Source organism: Microtus pennsylvanicus, chromosome 11 (genome assembly GCF_037038515.1).
Source record: "Microtus pennsylvanicus isolate mMicPen1 chromosome 11, mMicPen1.hap1, whole genome shotgun sequence".
NCBI lineage: Eukaryota > Metazoa > Chordata > Mammalia > Rodentia > Cricetidae > Microtus > Microtus pennsylvanicus.
Window position 1 is genome coordinate 92,880,761 of NC_134589.1, and position 26,431 is coordinate 92,907,191.

At 47.3% G+C, this 26,431-nt stretch overlaps 1 protein-coding gene across 2 annotated transcripts in view; it reads right to left on the reverse strand.

The window, feature by feature from the left end:
- Positions 1-6,923: 6,923 nt before the first annotated feature.
- Adcy9 (adenylate cyclase 9) overlaps positions 6,924-26,431 on the reverse strand; it is a 116,876-nt gene continuing 97,368 nt past the window's right edge. For both annotated transcript variants that reach the window (XM_075941825.1, XM_075941824.1), the window contains exons 7-11: positions 25,208-25,416; positions 21,762-21,921; positions 19,551-19,699; positions 16,184-16,225; positions 6,924-10,973 (exon numbers count right to left, since the gene is read on the reverse strand). In XM_075941825.1, coding sequence (XP_075797940.1) covers positions 9,782-10,973; positions 16,184-16,225; positions 19,551-19,699; positions 21,762-21,921; positions 25,208-25,416 — 1,752 coding nt within the window. In that variant the 3' untranslated portion in view covers positions 6,924-9,781. The remainder of the gene's footprint in view (positions 10,974-16,183; positions 16,226-19,550; positions 19,700-21,761; positions 21,922-25,207; positions 25,417-26,431) is intronic.

Here is a 26,431-nt window from a genome sequence, read left to right on the forward strand (position 1 = left end):
GAATTTGTTGAATGAGCCGTTTTATTCTTGAAAAGGACGTTAGGGCATCAATATGCTGGCCATCTCAGATGAAGTGTCCCTCCAGATGAGAAGAGACAGGGTGCTATATTCTCCGGCAACACAGAGAGGGGGTCACCAGGTTGAAAATGACCCCTCCTATGGCAGCATACCATTTAGAGAGAGGGTGTGGGGTCTGGGGTTGTGACTCAGTTGGTGAGTGTCCGCCATGCAGGAACCCTAGGGTTTCATCCCCAGCACCACAGAAAGCAGGCACTGTGGCGCGGCTGGAGTCCCAGCAGCAGGGGCAGAAGTTGAAGGACAGCCTTGGCTATATAGTAAGTCTGAGGGATGAGGTGGGGGAGGGAAGGGAGAGAGCACAAGCAATTTTCCTTTATGGATAAACTCATAGCCTCCCACCTTCCTGATCTAGTTAAGCACTCTACCACGAAGCTGGATTCTTAGCCTGAATTCACTCTTTTCTTTTTTTTTAGTTTTTTGAGACAGGGTTTCTCTGTGTAGCCCTGGCTGTCCTGGAACTTACTCTATAGACCAGGCTGGCCTCGAACTCTGAGATCCACCTGACTTTTAATTATGTGTACTTATGTGTGGTCATGTGCCTTTAAGTGCAGATGGAGTCCAGAAGTGTTGAATCCCTGACGCTGGAATTAGAGGCATTTGTGAGCTGGCCAGTGTGGGTGCTAGAAACTGAACTTGGGTCTTCTGAAAGAGCCTTACTACCTTTTAACTGCTGGGATATCTCTCCAGCCCATTCTTTCTGTTTTCTTCTCTTCTGTTATTGAGGTCATTTTTCACTATGTAGCCTTTGGGTGGTTTAGAACCTGGGTGGCCTTGAACTTGCAGCCATCCTCTGCCTCAGCTTCCTGAGTGCTATGGTTACAGGAATGTCTCAACATGCCCAACTGGATTTTGTTTCTTTCTAACTAGTGTGTTAAATTAAAACAAAATGAGTAGACAGACAAATACAATCACGAGTATTCTCCCAGAGGGCCTCTCTTTGCACCGTTTGCCTCTCAGCGGTGCTCAGCTGTGCTCCGTATTCAAGGCTACTCACCGAACAGTCCTACCTGGGGACCTAAACCTCTGTCACCATGGAAAACAATCTGATTCTTGGGCATCAAAGGTCGGCAGTTCATTTTCAGCATCTTAAGACCCACGGAACACCAGTCACAATTTTGGGTGAAGAGATTGGAAGCCGGGCCGACGAGTGAACCCTTACTTTGGATCTGCGCGGTTATTGGAACATTTAAAAATACTGGGGGAAAAAAACGAGCACTTAGTCTATTTCTGCTTAAAAGACGCCAGAGAAAATAAGCCTAGGTTGGCTCCTGTCTGTGAGCTTGGTGTGAACAGCTCCAGGGAAGCTGGGCACAGCCGAGCAGTGCGGAGGGGCGCGTGGCTGAACCCACACAGGCTGTGTCTTCCTTCCTGCTCCCCCCTCCACTATGTTTCTAGTCAGCTTCCTGCTGGAGGGGAGGAACCTCCGAAACTCATGCCCAGAGTGAGAATGGAGGCTCTGAAAACTGGGAGCTCTCTAAACTGGGAGTGAAGGGAGGCGAGGGCGGCCCAGCAGAAGCAGGCTGGATCAAATGCACCATGAGACCCTACCAGAAATGGCTATACCAGGACCAACCACCAGTCCCCTGAGCCAGTGGCTTCCTCAAGTCCCCAAGGCCCTTCAGCTTGGTAGATTCACAGGCAGCTACCAGCCTGTGCCCTCTGCAGTTGTACTGGGCATCTGTGGCTGAGTCATGCTTGTGAGTTAGTGTTGTGTTAAAATGACATCTCAAGGGTCTTACAGGTTGTCTCGCCAATGTCTTCCATTACATTCATTTTCTATCTGAAACAGCACTAGTCCAAAATAAACCAGCAATGAAACTTGAATTTAATTATAATGTATTTTGAATTATTTTTGAAAAAATAATTATAATTTTTGAAAAATATATTTAGAAAGATTTTCTATATCCAGGAGTACATGATTTTTCTCTGGTACAGAAGAATCATTTGAATATATGCTAGATTTCAGCGCTTCAGTGATGAGCTAAGATAATGTGCGTTCTTCTAGATTTCAGTGCTTCAGTGATGAGCTAACCAGAATGTGCGTTCTTCTAGGTACACAGCTCAGTATTTCCCAGATTCATTCTTCAGAGCACAGCCATGTGTGCATGCATGTGTATGTGTGTATACACGTACATGCAAGCGCACAGAGGTCAGAAGTCCACACGGAAGGTCTTCCTCAGCCCTTCTCCACCCCATTTTATTTTTCAGATGTGGTCTCTCACTGAACCTAGAGCCACCACTCTGGCTACGCTGGCCAGGACGCCACCAGGATCCTCTGTTCTCCCTAGCACTGGGGAACACAAGTGCACGCTGCTGCCCCCAGCTTTTTATGTGGGTTCTGGGGTCTGAACTCAGCTGCTCATGTTTGCATAGCAAGCACTTAGCTGCTCCCGGCCATCCAGCAGCCTGGCTTTTGTTTCTTTTTGAATTTGCTTGTTTTCTAGACAAGAGATAGGCAGGCGCAGGTGAGAAGCGTAGCAGGGAGAGAGGAAAGCTCGTTTCCAGAAAACAGCGATTAAAAAAAAAAGCTACTCGGGTTGTTTATAACCTTCTGTCATTTATTTAATGACAAGAGTGTGCAACGGCCATGGATGGGAAGTCCCAAAGTGTGCAACAAATGCACTTTACAGCACATGCTCACCTTGTCCCTCTGGAAGCATAAAGACATTCTCAACTCTGACAATGTCATGCCTGACAAGGCACACACCACAACGACCTGTGCCCTGAGTTATGGTGGTGTGAGGTACAGGTGCAAACAGTGGCTGGATATCAGGCTAAAACCCAACAGTACCTTCAAGAGAGACACAGGTTGTTACTATTAAAAATCATGATTTATCTGCATGTGTTGGCCATGTGAGTGAAGGTGCTCTCAGAGGAAGAAGAGGGTGTCAGGTCCCCTGAAGTTGGGGTTACACACAGTTGTAATCGGCTTGATGTGGGTGCTGGGAACTGAACACAGGTCCTTGGCAGGAGTAGAACATGCTCTTAACCATTGAGCCATCTGTCCACACCAAAAACAATCTGTTTGGGTTCATCCACAGCATCATGAGTTCTTTGGTTTAACGCTGTGACTAGAAAAGGTTCATGGGAGCCATGACTGCTGTGCTTGTCTGGTGGTGTCTGGCTCACTCCAAGATGCAGTTTTCAGGACTCCAAGCTGCAGAAGGGTAGAGCTTGGTTGTATTTGCCCTGGATCGAGTGACCTGTTCTTCATCCACATCCAGTTTCCCCTCTTCTGTTAAAAGGCTCCCTCGCAGCTGCAAGGACAACTGTGGCGGATCTCATTACAGGTGGTTGTGCGCCACCGTGGAGTTGCTGGGGATTGAACTCAAGTTAAGAAGCACTCTTAGCCTCTGGTCAGCTCTCCGGCCCATGAAATCAATACTGCATAACATCACAACAGTGCCTGCCCACCCTGTTGCTAAGGTCTAGCCCCTGTTGCTAAGGTCTAGCCGATGCTCCCCATCCAAACAGGAGAGCAGCAGAGGAGACCAGCAATGAGTGCAGAGGTGGGTGGGTAAGTGGAGAACCACGCATGTCCTGAGGCTTCATGAGGCTTTGTGTTCCTGAGACAAAGATCCCAAGAGAGAGCAGGAGCCAAGAGTGATTGAAAGCTGGGCTAGCTTGAAACCGCAAGTGTCCTGTAGGACAATCAGAAGAGACAGGAAGAACTAGACAGCAGTGGTCCCGAGGGGGTGGAGTGCAGGCAGCTTCTCAGGTGTGTCTTGAAGGGGACAATGTTTGTGAACAAAATAATGAAAATGAGGACATGGTGCCCCGAGATATGGTGCGGAGAAGGTGTATTGTAAGTATGAGGGAGAGCACAGGCAGAGGCACCTGGAAGAGCTCAGAGTGAACATGGCCAGCGGACTGAACCGGCTACGTGGGGGAAGTGGGAATGGAGAACCAAATTCCAAAAGGCCAGGAGATCAGGAATCAAGAAGAGCCAGCTGCCAAGAGGCAAAATGACTGGGGATATATTGGAATTAGAGAAGATGGGGGAAGGGCAGCCAACCTCTGGGCTGGGGATGCTAGCCAGGGGGTGGGATTCTAGCCATGAGAACCCTGTAACAGGTAGGGACCGAGGGAGACTGGAGGCCAGAGTCCACTTTGTTTGAGACCTAACAGCCTGTGCCTAGGGAGCTGTAAGCTATTGACCACTTCTGGGCCCTTCTCTAAGCATATCACACCCCTCCCTGGTGATGGGAACTTCAAAGTAGCGACCAAACCCATACCCTCCTTCCTTCCTGACCCTACCCAACCTGGAAAGATAAGACTTCTTTGTGGTGAGGAAAATGAGGCTGAAGCAGGAGGATCACCGCAAGTTCACAGTTAACCTGATCTACATAGCAAGGTCCAGGCTGGCCTGGGATTCATAGAAAGACCCTATCTCATTTTTTTTTAACCTGAAGAAGACACTTGATTGCAGTTTTTCAGGAAATGTCTCTTCCCTTCAGAGACATTCAGGTGAGCCTAGCAGACACCTGGTCAACCAGCAACTGTTTTCAAGGTGGGACGGAGGCTCTTATGGGTGCTAGGTCATTCCTGACTCACCCAACAAAATCAACATGGAGCCGCGTGACTGCTTGTCAGCAGTGAGAGAATTGTGTTCAGTGGCAGACCCACTAAGAATTATGGGTAGCACTCAGGAGCCCTGCCTGAATATGCCAGTCAGGAAACGGACATTACTGTGTACTCCAGGGAGCTGAGTGTCTGGGGTAGCCATCGGGAAAGGTTGTTTCTACCCAGAGCTGCCTCTCAAAGGCTCTCAAGCACATAACAAATCAAAGGGCCCACACCAAGGAAACTCTGGGGCCTCTGGCACACAGTAGGAGCTCAATAAATTCTGGATGAAATTTACTTATCTCTTACAAGTAATTTAACTAAATTGATATTTATATGATGAGAATTTGAGGGTCCTCAAATATATTTAAATCACACACATAAAACTGTAAATTATAATTTTGAAAAAAAATTTATTTAACTCCATTATTTCCAAGTGGGGATCCTTAAACAGATGGTGAAGGCCTTGCCTACAAGTCAGAATTAGAACTCATCGACCCTCTGGTTATTACAGGTAAGGGGTAGTTTTCTGACCCATGAATTGAAATCTTATGCATTATTAAGAGGGAGGATTTTGTTCATACTCATGTGCAATGCTTTGTGTGTGTGTGTGTGCAGGTTGGTGCTGGGTGCCTTTGCCTTTGGGGTCTCTCACTGACCTCAGAGCTCACGGATTTTGGTAGCTTGCTTTGGGGAATCCCTGTTTTTGCCTCGGCTCTGCCAGGATTACAGGAGGGGTGCCACACCCACCCGGCATTTCCAGGGAGCAGAACTCCGGTGCTCACACTTTAAGGCATATGCTTTCTGGCTGAGCCACCTGCTCAGCCCCCAAAGTGGAGTTTTATGTGCACTTCTTTTTTCAAAGGAAAGAGGCCACAACTTTAATCAAATTACTAAAGGCTCCTGAGGGGGGAAAAAACATAAAATATAAAGAATCTCCTGCTTTTAATAAGTGAGGTTTCAACAACAGACATTTGGATTGCTTAATTTCAGTTCCCATTGACTTGCAGGCTCAGTGGAAGAGAGTTCCACAGGCTTAGTTACTCAGATACTAACAACTCTTTAGAGTCAGGCTTTTACATTTTTTGTAAAGCAAAGACACACACCTGGGATGATTTTAAATGTACATGTAGACAATATGCAAATAAGAACTTTTAAAACACCCCCTTTCACTTGCTGGTTCCTCCAGTCAGCTTTTTTTCCCAGGTCCTTGGGATCTGGTCCATAACAACAGTGTGCGACGGCAAAGAGAAGCAACCATGTGCAAAAGAGATCGGAGATGAAAGAAAAACCACAAATGATAAGTTGTACTGCAGAGATTAGAGGCTGCCTTTCTGGTCTGCAAAGATGTCTCAGTCCCCACGTGCCCTCTGTAGCCTAAGCGCATGTTCCTGTGATCTTCCGCACTTGGGGAGGCTCCTGCGGAAGCACGCAGCACTGCAGAGCAGGGAAGCACCCTGGTCAGTGAGGTGTATGCTGGCTCTCAGCGGACCTTTATGTTGCTCACCAACCAACACTTGACCAACCAGGAAAAGCCTTCGGGGGAAGAGGTTCTACACCCTGAAAGAGCCATGCTCTGGCTGCAGATTTAGAAGCACTGCAAACCTTTAAAGATGTGTACAAAATGGCACGTGAGCTTTTCTGGGAAGAGATTCCATAACTTACAAACAAAACCAGGGTCTCACATAGCCCAGGCTGGTCTTGAACTCTGTAGCAAGCCTGATGCTGAACTCCTGATCTTCCCTTCACTATCTCCTAAGTAGCGGATAACAGGTGTGGTCACCAAGTGCAGTGAGTTCTGCACCCAGCAGATTTGGAAATGGGGCCTAGAAGAGCAGGAGGCAGCAGCATCCTGGCCCACAGTCACCAATCGCCGTGAGATGCGTGCGTCTGGGGCGTCTTTTCAGAAACCCTGTTGTGTTCTCTTAGTCAGTCCCTCCACTAAGATGCTGCACAATCAACTCCTAATGAAGCATGGGAATTGTCAACTGTACAATGTGTCCTATAGCCTGATCTGTAATGTTCTGTGTGAAAATAAGTATTTCTCAATTAAAGTTGACTGCAGTAGGTGAATTCATCAATATAATAATAATAATAATATTGCCCCAGAAACAAACAAAACTGGAATTTTGTTTTTTCCTATTTTTAAAGCCATGGTGGAAATGAAAAATAAATCTTCCTGTTTTGGCTAAAAGTTGCAGACAATACAAGGGGTGGGCGGAGGGCGGGCCTAATCTGAGGTCGTATCAAGCTTTTCACTGAGGAAATACCATGCACCAAAGTTAAGTTTTAGAGTATTTTAATATCCATTTTTTCAGTGGATGCATTTTGAAGTTCTTAGAATTAACAAGTTAAAAAGAGCAGAGCAAAGGAAACATGGAAACACAAACAGTTGGTTCTTGCTAATTTAATTTCAGGATCTAGGCATGATGCGATTTTTAAAACAACCAATCAAAAAATGCTGACCTTGAAAATCAGGAGATTCAAGCGCAGACTTTTCTTTGGAAAGTACTGGTGCCTACAGCCCAGGTGATGGTTGCACACTGCCTTTGGCTCTGTGTCATGTGCACATGTGCAGGTGCAGTCCCCAGGAGTGAAACCAGAGTGAAGGGAGCCATGCACAGGCGTGGCACAGTCTGTGGGGCTCGGCAAGCAGCTTAGGGGCTTATAACTGATGCTCTATGCTCATCTGCGTGGGATAACTGATGTATAAAATCACTCTGAGCCGGGACCGAGAAGGGAAGCGCAATTGCAACGCCAAGTGACTATTTACACACATTCAGTTCTGGAGTATTGCTTCCTGCCCTAGGTTCCTAAGAAGTATTGCCACCCGAAGGACACCGAGTCCACTGCCTAGAAGCCCAACTGTCTCCAGCTGTTTGTTCAATGCCAACAGACCAGGCTGCACGGCAGGCGTGCTGCAGAGCCCGTGATTCTGTGTTGAGGTATGCTTTGGGGCAGGGAGCTGGGAAGGCCTCGGGGGCCTGGCACCCTGAAAGAAGAAAGAATGTCTGTGGTTCTTCAGGAAGGCTCAGGGTGTTTCCAAAGAGCATTGCACCCCGCGCGAGCTGCCCTTCATCCAGGGCTCTGTTTGTACAATGCCCAACTGGACTACCTGCTCAAGGCCAATGATTCTCTCCAGCTGGTTTGCAGGTCTATGGTTAGGGGTAGGGCGGGAAAGAATCACAAATGCGTTTGTAGCAGAGAAAGGAAGAAGAGTTTGGGAGGGAAAATGTGAGTAGAGATGAACTTGGTAGAGCACATCTTACCCAGGACTGCAAGGACACCGACAACCAGCTAGCTCCTTGGCTATGCAGCCTGGAGGCGGAACAAGACCGGCACTCACTCAGAGAGCGCACGCCCTAATACTGACAGGCAGAAACCCAACATGCCCTAAATCCTAGGAAAGAATCAGGTAGTGTTTTTAAGAAAAAAAAATCTGTGGCATTGTACAAGAATACATTCTTTAGAAGCAAGAGGTATTGTCACAACTGTCTGTTTTTCGAGTTGGAAGACCAACAGGGAGCCAACTGGGATGGAAAGTCTCCCAGTCACTAGGTCCACTGGGGCCTGGCATGGCTGTGATGCTTGGGTGGCCATCCCAGGAGTCCCAGGGGAAGTTGCTGACTAGAACTAAGATGTCACCTCGCTAGCATCAGCAGGTTCTGTCTGTCTTTGGGCGTGAGTAACAATGTGACAATTATACAGTGAGGTTTACCAGTGAAAGGACACACCACAGGGCACGGCACGAGACCCCCCACCAAACAGAGCTGGCCCTCGGCTGCCTCTGAGCTGCACACCAGCGTCACCTGGAAAATGACGACGACAGGGCACCTGTAGCCTGAGCTCCAATCAGCACAAACTGGAGACTCAGCATGGAAAGACAATTCCAAGCAAGGCTAACAACCATTTTCCTTAGCTTCTCCGTGTCCGGCTGTCTGCACCTCCTTTGGCATACAGATGGTTCTGTCCCCCCTCGGTGCACAGTAAGAAACCCCTCTAGAGAGTCTGACTTGGCCAGCAGAGTTAAATCCTACTGCAGACCAGCAGTTCAACAGCGGCAGGACTGGACAAAAGGGCTGCCAAATCCCACTTGGAGCAGAGCCAGTTTTACTCCGGATCCCCACAAGGGGGAGCAGCACCCTGGGAGGCACCACGGGCCACAGTGGATGAGACATGAAACGCTGAGGGACATCTTGTCATTGATCTGCTGTGTCCTCTGCAAACTGCCCTGCCCACTCCGTTTCCCTCTACCAAAACTACCCTGTGCCCCCTCCCCATAATACACGTTTTGACAAATAAATAAATAAATAAACGCAACCCTCAGATGGCTGAGTGTCTCCCTCAGGCGAGTCGGCTTCTGAGACGAACATCTTCGCTCTTGGCTGGAAGACCCCTCTGTGGAGGGTCAGGATGAAACACGGCTTTGAGATTCCTGAGGCCTGGTTTGTGAGCTTTGTGCCTGGTGAGTATAGGAAATCCTGGCCTGCGTGCAGATGAGCCCCTGAAACTGCCCAGTGTTCGTGGGCCCAGGTACCCAGAGATGCCAGGAGGGGGCTTGCTGACCTTCCCAGCCCTGCTCCCCTTTATAGCCCCTCCCCCAGATGAGTTACTGGCACTTTATGTCAGATTCATAAATGCAAGTGTGTGCGTGTATGTGCTTAGAAAGGCCAGGTGACTGAAAACACTATTACGTTTATAGAAAAAATAAACTGGAAAACACTGTATGAGGAAAAAAACTTGTGAGAAAAGGCAATAAAAACGGTATCTTAACCACAGCTTTTTTTTTCTTGTTTTCTTTTTTTTCCCCTAAAGAAGTCAAATAATACCCAGGGCCATGATTCCACCAGTGGCCTCGGCCATAGACTCAAGGCCAAACCCTGAAGGCACTTGTATTCCTCCACAGCTGAATGGATCCCCCAGGCTGGGGGCAGGCTTCCAGGAAAGGGAGAAAAGGAAAGAAGAGGGGGTGGAAATGGACCCCGAATAACTGTGATCCACACAGAGATCAGGGCTGAAATGACCACATGACACCACATCCGGGAACAGGAACTGAGGGGCTAGAGAGCACGCCAGCCCGTCAGTACAAATATTATTGTGTGTGGATGACCGGAGCACCTCGGCAGCTCGCCACGCCGCCTCATACACTCTTGGAGACATTGAGCTTGGTGAGCTCATTGGCCTCTTCTATTCCCGTGTCTTCGCACTCCTCCTTCCCTATGGCTTTTCCAAACCGAAACCTTTCCTCAGCTTTGGCCGGCTCTCTCCAGGGCCTCTTAGAGGACAGATGCACTTCCTTGGCCTGTGTGTTGTCATCCGATCCCAAGGAAGTCTTGTCTGAGTACTGAACAGAAGGCACCAAGTTGGCAATCTCGTCCGTGGGAGACCGTCCAATGCTGCCGTCTACCTGCACACGGATGTCTGGGGAGATGGACAGCTGGTGCTGGGGCACGAGCCCATTGTCCATGCACTTTGGGTAAAGGTAGGTCTTCATCTGCCCTTTCCCCTTGACATTCACAGTCCCGCGGTAGTCAAAGTCGTAACCCATCTTGCTCAGCACGCGGTAGCTCTCTTCGCTCACCTGGATGCGGCACTCAACACCGGTGGTGTCCATTCTGCTGGCGATGTTGACGGTGTCCCCCCAGATGTCATACAGCAGCTTGGTGGTACCTATGACACCTGCTGTCAGGGGTCCGTGGTTAAAGCCAACCCTGAGCTTGAAGTTGAACCACAACATATTGTTGTTGAAGTCATCAACCACACGCATCATCTCCTTGGCAAATTCAAAGAGGATCCGCAGATGCTCCTGTGGGTGGCCACCCTCCTGACACTGGGCAGTGTTCAGCCCCGATGCTGCCATGTATGTGGCCCCAATGGTCTTGATCTTCTCGATGCTGTTATAGTCTGGCTTGCTCAGAAGCTCATCAAAGTCCCCGATCAGCTCATTGAGGACCCGGTAGCACTCCTTGCCCCCTTCGTAGTTCTCTTCGTAGAACTCGCTGAAGTTGACGATGCTGGCAAAGATCACGCCTCCACTGTCGTGGTTCTTGGAGTACGTCTGGGAGACTTTCAGCTGCTCGGCCACGTGGTAGGGGATGATGTTCCTCAGCAGCCAGTCAGCCTGATCCCTCATGCTCTGGATCTTGGTGCGGTGCAGGTCCGCTTCCACGTCCCCATGGTAGTGCAGGCGGTAGCTGACCTCGAACTCTCGGTTGAGAAACCAGACCAAGAGCAGCAGGAGAAAGAAGGTGAGAATGAGCTCCCTGCCTATGAGGCTGGCCGGCCTCCTGCTGTCCGGCAGCAGTGAGCTGTTGCATGGGTTCCCGCTGGCACTGGGGAGCAGAGAGAGGAGAAATGACACAGCTGCTCAGAACACCTCTAAGGGAGTCCCCAAACCCGCTCAGATCGTGAGCCTGCTTTGCTCAGGGTGGCTGAGTATTACCCTTGACATCCCGAGGCCAGAAAGCAGCCTGGTTATTCTGCAGGCTTCAGGGACACTTTTGTTTTATTTACATTTGATTTGGTTTCTTGAAACGAGGTCTCATGCAGCCAAAGTTGACTGTGAACTTGCTACGTAGTTGGAGGCTGGCCTTGCATCCATCCTCCAGCCTCCATACCTACGACAGGCTTGCAGTCCTGGCCCACTAAGCCTAGCTCTAACTGCTTTTGAAAAGAATTCATTGGATTAAAAGAGATCTTTTCTTTCTTCTCAACTATTTCTTTTAGACAATCTCAACCTTATGGAAACTTTAAGTTTCATAAAACAAACACCCGGAAGCTCTTCACCTGGATCTCATGACAACTGTTAAATGTTGCCTCTCTGCTTCTCCTCTCAACACATACAGAGACACACATCACACACACACACACACACACACACTTTTTCCTAAACATTTTGAAAGTAAGTTGCTGGTCTAACTATTTTAGTGTGCGTTTCCCAAGACAAGGCCATTTGAGACAATCTTAGCGTTTTCAAAAAGAATACGAGATGTGTAACATCTACTGCATATGGTGAGGGTGTCAGTCAGCACAGTGTGGGACAGTCTTTCCTCTGAGGTGACACACAGAGCTATCTGTCGCGGCTGTGGAGGAATCTAAGACATGGACGCACCACGCTCACACTGAGGGAGCTGCAGTTACGATGAAACATAACATTTCGGGGAACATTCCTGTACCCTCGTCTCTTTTTTCACTTTTATTCACAGTCTTTTATTTTCTAAGTATAAATTCTGATCACAACTAGAGACTAATTTACACTAGAATAATTCAACTGCATGTCATCATTTCTTATAAAGGCATCTGTGATGTTACATAATGTTTCTTTCTTGAGACTCAGAAATTTACAGAGTTGAATTGTGTGTTCTCTCCGTTCTTGGGAGTTATATCCTCCTTTGCATATATTGGGATTATTGAATAATTTTAAATGTTGTGCATTAAGAATTTAATTAGACATTCCCAAGAACTCCTTTTCAGTGCTGGAGATTGAGCCCAGGCCCTTGCATTTAGGCAAATATTCTCTAAACTATAGCCCTAGCCTTCAAACCATTCTCCTAGAGACCACACTTCCTGGATTTGCCACACAGCTAAGGCTAACCTTGAACTTCTAATCCTCTTGCTTCCACTTCCCAAGCATACACCACCTAATTTGCTTAGGCTTTTTTCCCTCTGTTAAAAATACTGCATGCTCAATCATAGAAAATTTGGGGGAAAAGTAAAAATTTAAAAACCGATTCATCCATTGTCCTACTACCCAGGCCAGTTAATGTTAACATTCGAGTTTCCCCTTCCCTCCCTCCCTCCATCCCCTCCTACTTTTAGAGTAACTGCGACTGTTCAGTTTCTATCAGTTTTACAAGTTAATACATTTCTAAACTGCCTGAGGTAGGCTGTTAGATTTTATGTAAAGGTGGACTTGGTGACTGTATCAATATAAATGGACAGAAAGCTGATGTGTCCTCAGGTGAGATGGTCTAGGACACAGAAACCTTAATTCCTTAACCACACTATTTAATTAAAGTTTTATTGTTACCTCTGACATAAGGGTATTTTAAAAGAATGGATTTAGGAAGACCTGGTGGCACACATGTGTTACCCTAGCACCTTGGAGGCAGAGACAGGAGTGTCAAGAGTTTGAGGTTATCCTTGAGTACACAGCAAGTTCAAGGCCAGCCTGGGCTACCTGAGATCTTATCTCAAAAAAAAAAAAAACACGAAAGACAAGAAAGGAAAGAAAGAAGAAAGAGGAAGGAAAGAAAGGAAAAGGAAAAGTGAACTTGAGGTCACTGAGACACTCCCCAAAGAGCCGTCACAAAGGCCTGCCGTTGGACTGGTCCTGTGGTTTGCTCTGGTGGAACACTTGGAGAGTATGGGGGTCTCTGGCAAACCACACCTTCCCAGCCGGAACTTGGTGCCAGCTCTGCAGGGGAGGCCACCATCCTCAGAAAGGCTGGGACCGGGGAAAGGTTCCGTCATCCCTGGGTGACAGTTGCCAGCGGTCTCAGGCTGCTTGCACAGGCAGAGCAGTTCATGCTGACCACGCTCTCCCTCCAGGCTTTGTTTGCGGCCTTGACTGAGATCCTCACAGTTCCCCCGGAAGGGCTCCTGAGAGAAGCTTCTCCTCTGCTGATCCCTGCACCGTGCTGAACCCTGGAATCTGGCTAGGCTGGCAGGGGACCTGCACAGGTTCACAGCTCAGTGGTCAGGAACGGGACAGAGCTCTCTATGGTAGGATAGCCATGCTTATCTATTTTACTTATTTCATTGAGACAAATGGTAATGCCTCTGATTCTCAAATGCTAAGCAAAGTAACCACTTTGTTTAACTGACTAAAACATGAAGTTCTCTGGCTGGGCTTTTAAGCGGAGCTGGGGAAGGGTCTGGGCTCCCGTGAGCATGGCTTGCTGGTCTGGGGCTAAGTTTCGGTGTGCTTTTTCCAATGTTGCACATCGAACAACAGCCCCCTCTAGTAAGAACAGCAGGCTTAACATTAACTGCTCTAAACCTCAGTGGGAGAAACAGGCCACAGTACCCGTGTTTCCATAATCAATCTCATGCTCTCTCCTCACTTGCCGGCCTCAAGCCTGCAGTAATTCTGCTGTTTCAGTTTCCTGGGGAACTGAACGTAGGTCAAAAGAGCTGGCAGCAAAGCACCAATGAGTTTTATCATTGGCCCATACCTTTAAAAACACTTGATTAGTGTGTGTGTGTGTGTGTGTGTGTTAAGTGAATGCAGACACACACATTCCACCTTGCGTGTGTCAAGGTCAGAGGGTAAGTCTGTGGAATCGGTTCTCTTTCTGCATTAAGCAGCCAGTGTTGTACTCTCCGAGCCATTCTGCCCTATACCAGATTTGGTTTTATTTATTTATTTTTTTAACTGCCACTTTATTTTTTATTTATTATTTATTTATTTATTAAAGATTTCTGTCTCTTCCCCGCCACCACCTCCCATATCCCTCCCCCTCCCCCAATCAACTCCCCCTCTCTCATCAGCCCTAAGAGCAGACCAGGTTCCCTGCCCTGTGGGAAGTCCAAGGACCTCACACCTCCTTCCAGGTCTAGTAAGGTGAACGTCCAAACAACCTAGGCTCCCCACAAAGCCAGTATGTGCAGTAGGATCAAAACCCAGTGCCATTGTTCTTGACTTCTCAGCAGTCTTCATTGTCCCCTATGTTCAGTGAGTCCGGTTTTATCCCAGGCTTTTTTAGACCCAGTCCAGCTGGCCTTGGTGAGTTCTCGAAAGAACATCCCCATTGTCTCAGTGTGTGGGTGCACCCCTCATGAAATATTTGGTTTTATTAACAAAGGGTCTCGGGTCACTCAGGCTGTCTTAGAATTAACTCACTACTGTAGCTGAGGATGACCTTGAACTTTTGATCCTCTTGTCCCTACTTCCAAGTGCTGGGATTATGGCCTGTGGTGAAACAACCAGCAATTCTTATTCTAAGATTGTGGACAAAGGTAGGCAATTCCAGTTCTAGATTCAAATAGCAAAGGCCAGTTTTCAAAGGGAGACTTTTGGCGTGTTGGTGGTTCTGGCGATAAGTGCTCTACCACTGAACTATTCCCAGCTCTTTGATTTTCATTTCTATTTGAGACAGGGTCTCAAAAAAGTTGCTCAGGCTGGCTTTGAGCTCACTCTGTAGCCCATGCAAGCTTTCCTGCTCTCTTGGCCTCCTGCGTAGCTGAGATTACAGGTCTGCACCATCATGGCCCAGTCCAAAAGAGGAATTTGAGGTGAATAAATGTAAGAGTTAACTTATAACTGAATGCTGGGACATTAAATCGTGAATGGAAGTTAATAATAATGCATGTCTGTTACCATGCAAAAGAGGGGTTTTAAAATAGAAAAATAAATCAAAGAAACAGAAAGCAAGAGGCACTTGCAGCTCTAACCAGCGAGCGAGGCAAGGCAGCTGTTGCCATGTGGGGTCTATTAGGGCTGCACATCCAGGACCACACTGTCACTAGCCTCAAACTCACAGCAATGCCCTTGCCTCAGCTTCCAGAGCCTAGTATCACAGGCTTGCATGCCATGGTCGGCATCGTGTTACTGCTTTTCGAGGGCCCAATATAAGCTGAGCTGAAGATCAGTGGAGGACACTGGCACAGCATGTTCAGTGCCCTGCGTTTGGGTCCCAGGATTGGGAAATGGGGTTAATATGTGATATATTTCTTCTGTGAACTCTGAGTACTTTGTCGAAATTTCATCTGTGTGTGCTTTTTGTTCCACAAATGTTTTTCTGTCTGTTTTGGTTTTCTTTCCCTTCCTCTTTAATTTGTCATCCATTATTTTCCTTGTAACCTATTTATTATTGATAAGACTGGAAGATTATCTGTCTTAAGGGGCATGAAAATTAGTATTTTTCTAATTGCTATAGTTTAAATATTTGTTTTTATTTTTGTGGTATGCATGTCTGCATGTACTAATACAGGGGCAGGTGTGGCTGTAGATATGAACGGACACAGCACACATAATTTTTACCTGTTCCCCTTCAATTTTTAAATTAAATATTTAACCCTTGCTTTACACTAAACCTATAATTCAAATATCAATTATTTCAAATTTCTCATTAGATTATTTATTATCACTGTCTGTCTGTGTGGCATGGCGAGGTTATGTGGAGAGGCCAGGGGAGTTGCTTTTCCAGCCTCTCTTACATGGGTTCTGGGGATCAAACTCAGGTTGCTGTTCTCATGGTATGCACCTTTAACAGCAGAGCCATTTGGATGGCTCCAAGTCAAAATACTTTAGATGATAAATATTTTCTTTGATTTGTGAGAGTTCCTGTATAACATGCTAAAGTCTTGCATAAAACTAAACTAACTCTAATCAATGACTTAGTGACCAATCACCTTCCCAGTAAGATACAACTGTGACTGGACACTTTAACACACAGCTATTGCTTGCTTTCTCAACCCAACACACACAAGCATGCACACACACTTGTACAGTTTATTTGTGGCATGTGTGCCTTCAGGACACAGAGTGGAGAGACGGCGGCTCTCACTTGTCAAACACAGGCCCAGGTTGAAAGCTTACCTGAAGTTCTGTGCTGTATCCAAGGGTGACATCACTATGGAACTGGAAAGAAAATGTATAAAAATATTATAGAAAACAAAAAAGACATTATTAAACTCAACCCAAGGGTCTGGAGAGATGGCTCAGGGGTTAAGAGCACTGGTTGCTCTTCCAGAGGACCTGAGTTCAATTCCCAGCAACCACATGGTGGCTCACAGCCATCTATGTTGGGGATCTGATGCCCTCTTCTGGAATAGAGGAGTACATGCAGATAGAGCACTAATATAGATAAATAAATATCTTTAAAAATGTAACGCAAAGTTTTAGTCCTTGAAAGCTATTTAAGATAATAAAGGAAGACAAGTTAGTAGTTAGTCATCTATAATAATCAAACTTGTAGTCATGTTAGGTATGTTTTCAAGGTTAAACAGAGAAATATTTTAGTTAGATAGCTGGTCTTCAAACACTTCTCTTTCGTAGAAGAAAAGGCGAATTCAGGCTTTTGTTTACTACCTGACAAGCACTGAACCCTGGTAGTTCCAGCAACAGCTGGGACTGGGCCGTAGGGTCAGAGGGCCCTCCATGTGGAGGAGGTCTTGGTGCGAGGTAACCTACTAATTCCACTCCAAAACCTGCTGTTTGCCTTATAGCAGGAAGGCAGATGGGAGGCCACTACTTTGTCTCTCTGGATCACAAGCCAAAGCTGTGACTAAATGTCACCGTGAGTGGTTCACAGCATCTGAGGTTAAAGGCTGTTGAGGAATTCCATACTCTTTGTACAGAGCATTGTAATGGCCAGGAATCCAGATGCCCCACAAAGGCAGGAGGCAGCCTCAGTTCGCTTAATGTAATTCCTTGTCACAGCCTCTCCGCACTGGCTGGCAGCTCTGCTTCAAATTGCCTTTTTCTCTTGGTTTGCAGAGAACATGAATATGTTTCACATTTGCTACAAAACGGTGAGGAAGCCGAGGATGGAGAGTCACTCTGCTCATGGATCACCAGGACACAGCTAATAGTGCTGAGCAGCATTCACTACAGCGCTGGTCCACAGTGACAGCAATGACACTCCCAAGGGGCCCCTGGGAAGTGTGGCAGTCCCTGGTTGTGATAATAAGTTAGGGAGCAGGAATGTTAGACATATTAGATGTCCTGCAAAGCATAATGGAGAACTGTCCACTGCAACTTTAAAACAACCTGCGCCCCCTTCCCCGGTCCCAGCAGATTTATAAACAGGTGGTTCTCTGCCGCACCTGGGAAGCACGGCTCTAAGGAGTTAAGAGAAAAGCCTGATATTTAGATGTTGTTACACAAACAGAAGGTTAACTGGCTTAAGAGATCATGAGCTGTTGTAAAGTACTAACTGAGCATTCTGCTATCCTAGTCTCTATTCCATTTGCAACTATGTGCTTAGCTGGCAAAGCCAGTTGCTGGTGTAATAGGAAACTTGAGATACATTTTAGCAACTAAGAATAAAGTATGATGCACCTGATGGAACCTGCAGCCGAAAGCAATCTCACTGCTCTTTGCCCACATTGGGTGTTTTTATTTTACTTTGTTGACTGGTTGCTTGCTTGGTTTGACTGGATGAGGTCTTACTCTGAGGCCTACACTACCCTCAAACTTCCTGTCTTTCTGTGGTCACCTCCCCTTCACCAGCTCTGGGGATATAGATGTGAACTCCATGCCTGGCTCTTACAGGGTTTAAATGTCCCTCTAGTTCTATAGCACAATGAGAACTGATCTTGCCCTCAGAGGTCCATCATTTGACTCCAATTCTTCTGTCCACATCACACTTTCTCCTCCTTAGCCCCTGCCAGAAGAATAGTTTTTATTTTTGTTTTATCCATGAAACAGGGTCTCATGTAGCCCGGAAGGCCTCAGACATACAGCCATAAAGACCTTGAACTCCTTCCTGATCCTCCTTCCTCTACATATCACGTGGTTAAGATTATAGGCATGTGCCTATAGTATTTTGTTTTGTTTGTTTGATTTTTTTTTTTGCTTTTTTTGTTTGTGTGAGGGTATTTTATGCTTTTTAAAAAAGATGCCAGGCGGTGGTGGCACATGCCTTTAATCCTAGCACTTGGGAGGCAGAGGCAGGTGGATCTCTTTGAGTTCAAGTCCAGCCTGGTCTTCAAGAGCTAGTTCCGGGACAGGCATCAAAGCCACAGAGAAATCCTGTCTCAAAAAACCACAAAAAAGTTTTCATTTATTTATTACATATACAGTGTTCCATCTGCCTGTTTGTCAGAAGAGGGGATCATATCTCATAATAGTTGGGTGAGAGCCGCCATGTATGCTGGGAATTGAACTCAGGACCCCTGGAAGAGCAGTCAGTGTTCTTAACCTCTGAGCCATCTCTCCAGGTTCCGTTTGTGCTTTTTATTCATTTGTTTTTAGAGACAGAGTTTCTTTGTATAATTCTGGCTGTCCTATAACTTTCTCTTTAGACCAGGCTGCCCTCGAAATCACAGAGTTCTGCCTGCCTCTGCCTACTGAGATTAAAGGTCTGTCTCTCCACCATGCTCCCGGCAATCTATTAGTCTGGCTATGTAGCCTAGGCTGGACTCAAATTTGAAATTCTCCTGCCTCGGCTTCCCAAGTACTAGGATTTTAGACCTGCATCCCTCTGGCTTTTCCTCAGCTCTTTCATCATCCTGACTCTCATGCCTTTCTTAGATCCCAATTCATAAGTCAGTATCCTATCACAGTCATGTGTCTGGCAGAGGCAGGCACCCAAGGACATCGATATTCAAATATATATAGGTCGAGTTCCCAAATCCAAGTGGCTTGGATCATGCTTGTGGAATTCTGAATATATGCACACAACTGATTATCTTTTAGGGTATCTTTTAGGGACAGAAACTGAGTCTAAGTCCAAAGTTCACTTGTATTTCAATATATATGTGTGTGTGTGTGTGTGTGTGTGTGTGTGTGTGTGTGTGTTATACACAAAAACTGAAAGTAATGTTAAACAAATTTTTAAATAATTTTGTGCATTGATCAAAGCTTGTGGACCCTGAGTTATTAGACTTCTGGCATTGGAATCATACCAACACTCAAAAATTTAGATTTTCTAGCATCCAGAGTTGAGGCTTTCAGATTAAGGATGCTCCACCTATGGTATGCTGTTATAAATGGTTTTATCTTTCTCATGTCATCCTTATGGCACTTTAGTACTTTTGGGGTTTTTGTGGGGGGGTAGTTAGTCCTGGGGACTGAACTGAGGGCCTCTGCAGGTCAGGCTGGTACTCTTTGGGTACTACGTGTGCTGGAAGCTATTCCACGTCATGATGGAAAACACATCACGCAGCACTGACACGGAGCCACTGCCAAGCCTAAGAGAGGCTAGGCGGGGAAGGCATGAGGTGGGAGTGCGGCCACGTACCTGTCCTGGCACAGCGAGATGTAGAGCAGAAGCAACAGCCCAGCCCCCACGATGGTGGCGAGGGAGGACCTCATCCAGGAGCTGAGCTGGCAGAAGTTACAGTAGTGCACCACGGCCACCAGCACCGCAGAGCCCGTGAACATGGTGGACTGCAAGAGAAGGCTCTGTTAGTGGTCTTCCCACCTCCACGGTGCCTCCACCCTGTCCGCAAAAACACCCATGCTCTGTTCAACATCAAGCATCTCTGCTAACACTTGTGATGCCTGAGTGTAGAGTCCCCCAGAGATGCGTGAGTTTGACAGGGGTGCTATCCTGGGAGGTTTGTGGAATCTTTGCGAAGTAGAGCCTAGCAGGAGGAAGTGGGTCTCTGGAGGGCAGGGCCTTGAGGTTTATGGTCTTTTCTATCTCTGCTTCCCGTCTCTCTGACTGTAAGGAGACATGGAGCCTCAGCCAGAGCCACATCTTGCCCACTATGACACTTTATACCCCGGAGTCCTGAGCCAGAACCAATTCGTTGCCCCTTACAATGTTTCTCATCACACACTGGGTCACGGTGACAAGAAGCAGCCATGAAACATACAGAGGTCTTCCTCTGGGTAACCTACCAGTTTTATATACAGATCACACGCACAGATAGCGCAGCACATGAGGTTACATGTCCGCACTGCTAGGAGAGTATTCCTCCAGGCATGTAAAATAACATCACTTTGACGGATAGAAAAGAGAAGCTGCTTACTGGGGCCCTATCACTATGGGATCAGTCACCGTCTTTAGTCCTGCTAAGAGCACTGAGATGTGAGCTGATGCTAAGACACAGATGCCCCCTAGTGTGGCATGATTAATGAAAACCAAGAGACAGATACTGGGGTTCAACCCGAAGATCAGAAAAGCAAAGCAGCCAAGTCATAGAGAGCTCCTGCCTTTATGAAATCTTCAGACTGAAAGAGAGTGAGTTCCTGTCTCATCCAACCTTATGTTTCTCTCTGGTGCTGGGACTAAAGGCATGCACCACCACCTGGCCTCTATGGCTAACTAGTCAGGCTGCTTGGATTAAAGGTGTGTGCCACCACTGCCTGGCCTGTACGGCTGACTAGTGTGGCTGTGTGTGTTCTGATCTTCAGGCAAGTTTTATTTATTAAAATACAAATGAAATATTACTACAGCCTGGTAGCTCTTCTCACACTCGGACATACACTGCAGTGGAGCTCAGCCTAAAGGCCAAGAAGCAAATCTTTCCCACAACTAGCTCATTCTTCATGGAGTTAACTCCAAAGCTCCTTCCCAGAGCAGCAGCTGATCCAGGAGCCTGTCAGCAGCTTTAGCAGACAGGCATATTATCTTGTGTCAAATGGGCTCATGGGGCAGAAGCCTCTTTATAAAGCCTGAGGTACAAATGTGTGCACTGCTGCAGAGCTGCCTCTCAGTACACCCTTCACATACCATTAGGCTGGGGATGTGACTCCGTGGCAGAACACTTGCCACGTATAAGCAAGGTCTTGGGTCTGAGCCTCAGCATCTCCCAAATTAAAAACAACAGTGTGACAAATGAAAATTATCATAAATAAAAAGGCATGTAAAGACTCCTAGGCTTCCAAACACCATAGCTTGGTCTAGTTTCACCACGCTCAGAACTCCTACATAATCACACAGATGGACAAAGCCATCCAATACCAGGCCTGTTTGCTCTCTGCTATTCACTGAGCTCTGAAAGTGAAAATAAACAACTTCCATGTGATCTTAGCAAAATGGCTGAAATGGATGGAAGCGAAATCAGAATTGTTCTTTGGGTATACGTCTGCACCACTGTAAGGCCAAAAGGCTGAAGCTCTGAACCACAGGAAGTTGAGATTGTCTGTAATTGATCTGAAACTGATGGATACTTTTCCGGCATAGCCACTAGCACAAGTTTTTGGTGTGTGTGTCGACACAGGGTGTTGTATATACAGTCTAGACTATCTTCAAATTCTATGTAGTTGAGATGACCCTGAGCTCTTGATGTTCCTGTCTCCACCTTCCAAGTGCTGGGCCACAGGGACTCGCCACCACACCCAGCACATGCTTTGTGTTTGAGGAGGATGGCTAGAAGCAGCGACAGAGGGTACTCTTTGAGGACTTGTGTGTCAACCCTATCCCAAGGAATCAGACTTAATGTGAGAGAAGGCACTGGGGAGCCTGGAAAGCACAGAGAGAAGTTGGTATGCTGCTACTTACATGTATGTTTGTCTCAAACTCAGAGGTGATGTGTGAATAGACAGCCAGGGCAGGGAGAGAAACCAGGACGGCCCCTATGCAGTGTCGAGGGAGCCAGCCAGCGATCCATTCCAGCGACCGTTTCGTGCACATCATGACATGCTCTAGGAAGAACACCATTCTGGGACACAGAGGGCAGAGGATCAGGAGAAGAGGATTAGCACACCGTGTCTCAATTGTCCCATGTTGCAGTTTCTGATGCTCGGAGTGAGGGGTGCATAGGGCAAAAGACTGTACCCCCTAACTTGTCGGTAAGTGAGTGAACGGCTACACCCAGATCTTCAAACCCAACTGTAAAGTCACCTGCTCCATTTGGGCAAAATACACTTATCAAAAACCTCCGTGGGTCTGTGAAAGAACAGGAACAACTCCAAATTAAGTCTCCTGTGTGTCAGGAAGCCCTGAATGGGGCCTATCTGGAGGTGTTCTAGGAGCACAATGGGAGAAGGTTGTTGTTAGTAGGCAGGGATAGAGATGCCTTGCCAGGGTCATACAGTGACACTCCACTGGGACCCGCAAAACCACTTCTACCGTGCTTTTGTTTCCTGGATAATCACACAGAAACTATATTAATTACAACACTGTTTGGCCAATGACTCAGGTATATTCCTAGAGAGCTCTTACATCTTAAATTAACCCATTTCTTTTACTCTAAGTATTGCCACAAGGCTGTGGCTTCCAAGGTAATGTTCTGGCATCTTTCTCCTTTGGCAGCTACATGGCATCTCCCTGACTCCGCCTACTCTCTCTGTATCTTTGTTTGGACTTCCCACCTAGCTTTACTCTGCTAAGCCATTGGCCCAAACAGCTTTATTCATCAGCCAATAAAAGCATCACATACACAGAGGACGTCCCACATCAGGTAGGTGGAAGAGGACACTGGGATCTCAGGATGGAGACTCTCTTTGGCTTATCGCTGGGGGTATGGACGGGCTCACTGCCTTCACCTCTGGTCAGGAACCACTGTGGTGATCAGTAGCACAGGCATCTTGCATATGCCAGAACTTGCACCTTTGGCTTTAAACCCAAAACAGCTATATTGGCTATGCTTAGCCAGAGCCATGACCAGCAATTCCTTATCCTCTGGCCATTTCCCACAGAGATTCAAGTACACTTTTAGGATCCCTGGGCTGTTCTGGCTTCCTAAAATCTAAATGAAAACAGAAGCCTTGGAACATCATTGAGAAAAACCACAGATATCCTCACAGGTGAGACTCAGAGCCCAGAGACAGGGGGACAAAGGGAGCTGAGTCCCAGCCAGGAGATGGAATGCTCAGAAGACTTCACCATGGTTCCCAAGATCATACAGTTTTAAGGGAAGGCCAGCTGGTCTCAATGCTTTTCTCAGGGCCGGGGTGGAAGGAGGAGGCTCCGAGCTTCCCTGGGCACCTATGTAACCCACCGCGTAGGTCTTTCTGATCCAATATCAGCCTCTCCCCAGGGCTGGAGTGGAAGGAGGAGGCTCCGAGCTTCCCTGGGCACCTATGTAACCCACTGCGTAGGTCTTTCTGATCTGGTCTTAGCCTTTGCCACTGTGACACTGCATTGTCCACGTAGGAATAAAGTGGCCAGCTGGCTCACCAGACTCCTACAGAGTGCACAGGTAGGAACACTTCTCTGCAGCTAAGCTCAGGTGGGGCTAATTCTTCCAGACTAGATATTAAGGGACAGAAAACATCGATCAAAGAGCTATAGTAAAAAGATATAGAGACCAGGAGCTCCAGGCTTTCAACAGAAACCTCAAGGGTTTGGGTGTAGGAGAATATACACAGGCATGAGGGGTTTCGCGGGGGTGTGTGTGTGTGTGACACAAACGTCTTCAAATTACATTGTGATATTTGTACAACTCTTTAAATTCACTCACTTTAAATAAACTCACTGATTTCTACACTTTTTTTTGGCAGTGCCAGGTATTTAACCCAGGGCCCTGACCCCACCACTGGGCTACCTCCCCAGCCTCTGAATTCTTTATCGGAATGAATGAGTTTATTGCATGTGAACTGTCATAATAAAACTCGTTCTATTTTTAATGTTTGGTTTTCTGAGATTGGGTCTCACAAAGCTTAGACTGGTCTCAAACTTGGCAGCTTGCGAAAGAGGACCTTTGACTTCTGGTCCTTCGGCCTCCATTTTCCAAATGCCTGGGCTTACAGGTACGTACCACAATGCCCAGTTATATGTTCATTTAAAAGACAAAAGGAAAACAATCCAGATCTGGTGGTACAGGCACTCAAGAGGCCGAGGCAAGAAGACCAGGAGTTCAATGCTGGCCTAGGCTACTTAGTGAGACCATCTGAAAATATAAAGAAAAGAAGACTGGGTGTGTATCTACCTCAGGAGACGACACTTGCCCAGCACGTGTGAGATCCTGGGTTCAATCCCCAGCACCACCGAAACAACCAATACAAAAGAAAGAAAAAGAACATAGAGAGGTGGAGGCAGTTCTCGGCCTGAGTTCTGGAGTAGTTCCTGGCAGGATTTGTGTGTGAGCCATTTCTTAGGATGCAGGTGAGTGGGGCTGGAGCAGGGGGCTGCTTGTTGTGGCAGGAGGCTTCGTTCTGAAAGATAATCTAAGCGATGGTGCAGACACATCGTTCCAACTAGGGCTGAGGGCAATCTCAGTAGCTAAGTGGGAACCGCAGGATGGTGGGTAAGAAAGGAAGGAGGTGAGTGTCCCAGCCAACCCACCTTAAAGGAAGGAAAGATAAACATGGAAGTCTCAGGACCAGAGCTAAGCTGTTTGTTTTTTCTGCTTTGGGGTGTTGCCATTTCTGATTTAGCTCAAGCTCCTGGGGGCAATTATCAGCGGATTTAGCTAGGCTGATGCATGGCAGGGCTTGTGTAGCCCAGGTAGCCTTGAACTTGCTAAGTAACCAAGATGGCTTTGAATTTCTGATTCTCCTGCCTCCACCTTCCAAATGCTAGGATTATAGGTGTGTGATACTATGCCAGGTTTCAATGGTATTCTTTTTAACACAACATTTAAGAACCTTTATAAAGTTCAATGTATCTGTTTTTCTGGTGTCATTTCTAAGCAAGTGCTGCCTATTCCAAGCTCAGACATTTGACACAGCTTCCTCAGCTGGGCTGGTCTGGCTCCTAGGTTGGCAAAGACTTCTGCTCCGCTGCTGCCTGACATGTATTCCTGTTGCTCTTCTTCCTCCTGAATGTCTCACTTCTCATTTAGGAGACCCAGGGTCCATGAGGCATCAGCTGGGCTGCACGGGGACTGACCCTCTGTAGTGTCCCACCTGGGTGGAGTGAAGGTCAGTGCCCACAAGGAGGACGGAATAGGGTGAGAGGGAGAAACAGAAGTGCTGTCCTCTTCAGATGCCTGTCCCCTGTGGCGCCAGAAGGGGGAGCTAGAGGCTAACCACTGGGGAGTGACTCCTCCAACTGGTGCATACCTGAGGGACACTACCAGGCACAGCACCTCCAGCAGCAGGTCTGCACCAAAGATGGCCAGGGCAGCGGGTGGGGGTGGAGTGGCCGAGGCTCCATACTTTAGGAAGCAGGTGATGGAGAGGATCAGGAACACCGTGGTGGACAGAAACACATCCAGGAGGGAACTGAAGGTGGCGCTGGCAAAAGTCTTCACAGGAGAATTCTTTATGACCTGTTTAGAGCAGGAAAGGACAGGGATGAATGGACCCACAGATGGCAGGAAGTACAGTGTGAGGGACAAGACCAGGTGCTCTCGACCAGGCATAGGCTGGTGCATGCTCCAAGTGGATCATCTCCTCGTTACGGCCACATTTAAAGAAAAGGCAGAGAGAAGTTAAGAAACGTGCCTAGGATCACACAGCAGCAGACTGAAAGTCAACAGACTCTCAAACACATTTGCAGTCACTTAGAAAGACAAGTCACTGTCCTGGAGACCAAGAGTGCACATCTGGAAAGCCGTAGGTGACGGAGGAGTCCAGTAAATGGATGGATGTGAGGGTCGGCTTCACGGGAAGACAGGCAGATAGGAAAGCAGCAGTAGTGGGGAAGTCCCCAGTCGTGGAATGGGAGCATAGAACCTTTATCACGAGAGCTTTCCAGGGTGGGGATTATTTGTTGTTCCTCCAGAGGACCTGGGTTTGATTTTCAGCACATACATGGTTGTTAAAAACTATAACTCCAGTTCCTGAGGATTCAGTACCCTCTTCTGACCTCCATGGGCACACGTGGTGCACACACATATACACACAAAAGCAAACACACAAGAAATAAAATAAATGAATCAATTTTTTAAAAGAGATAAAGCCTTTCTGTGTGTGTGTGCGCGTGCGCGCGCGCTGCTCTGGGCTAGCTGGGTGCTGGGTGTAGGGTGGACATGAAACAATGCCTGAAGGGAACTGGAATTCCCTTGACCGTGGAATACCAAGCACAGGAGACAGGGCACTGTGTGATTTACTGAAGAGGCACATGCGTGTTGCAGGAAATTAGGAGGAGGAAACTGCTACCACAAGATGTGTCCAAAACATGACCAGTTCTAGAGCCTTCTAGGCCCTCACAGTAGCACCATCTCAGTCAGGAGGAGGCGCCACTGCTCCTTGTGTGCAGATGGAGGCTAAGAGTGGTTACCCCCAGGGAACCCCGGGAACCCAGGAATGAGAGCCACATAAGCTGACTCCCAAGTGCATCCC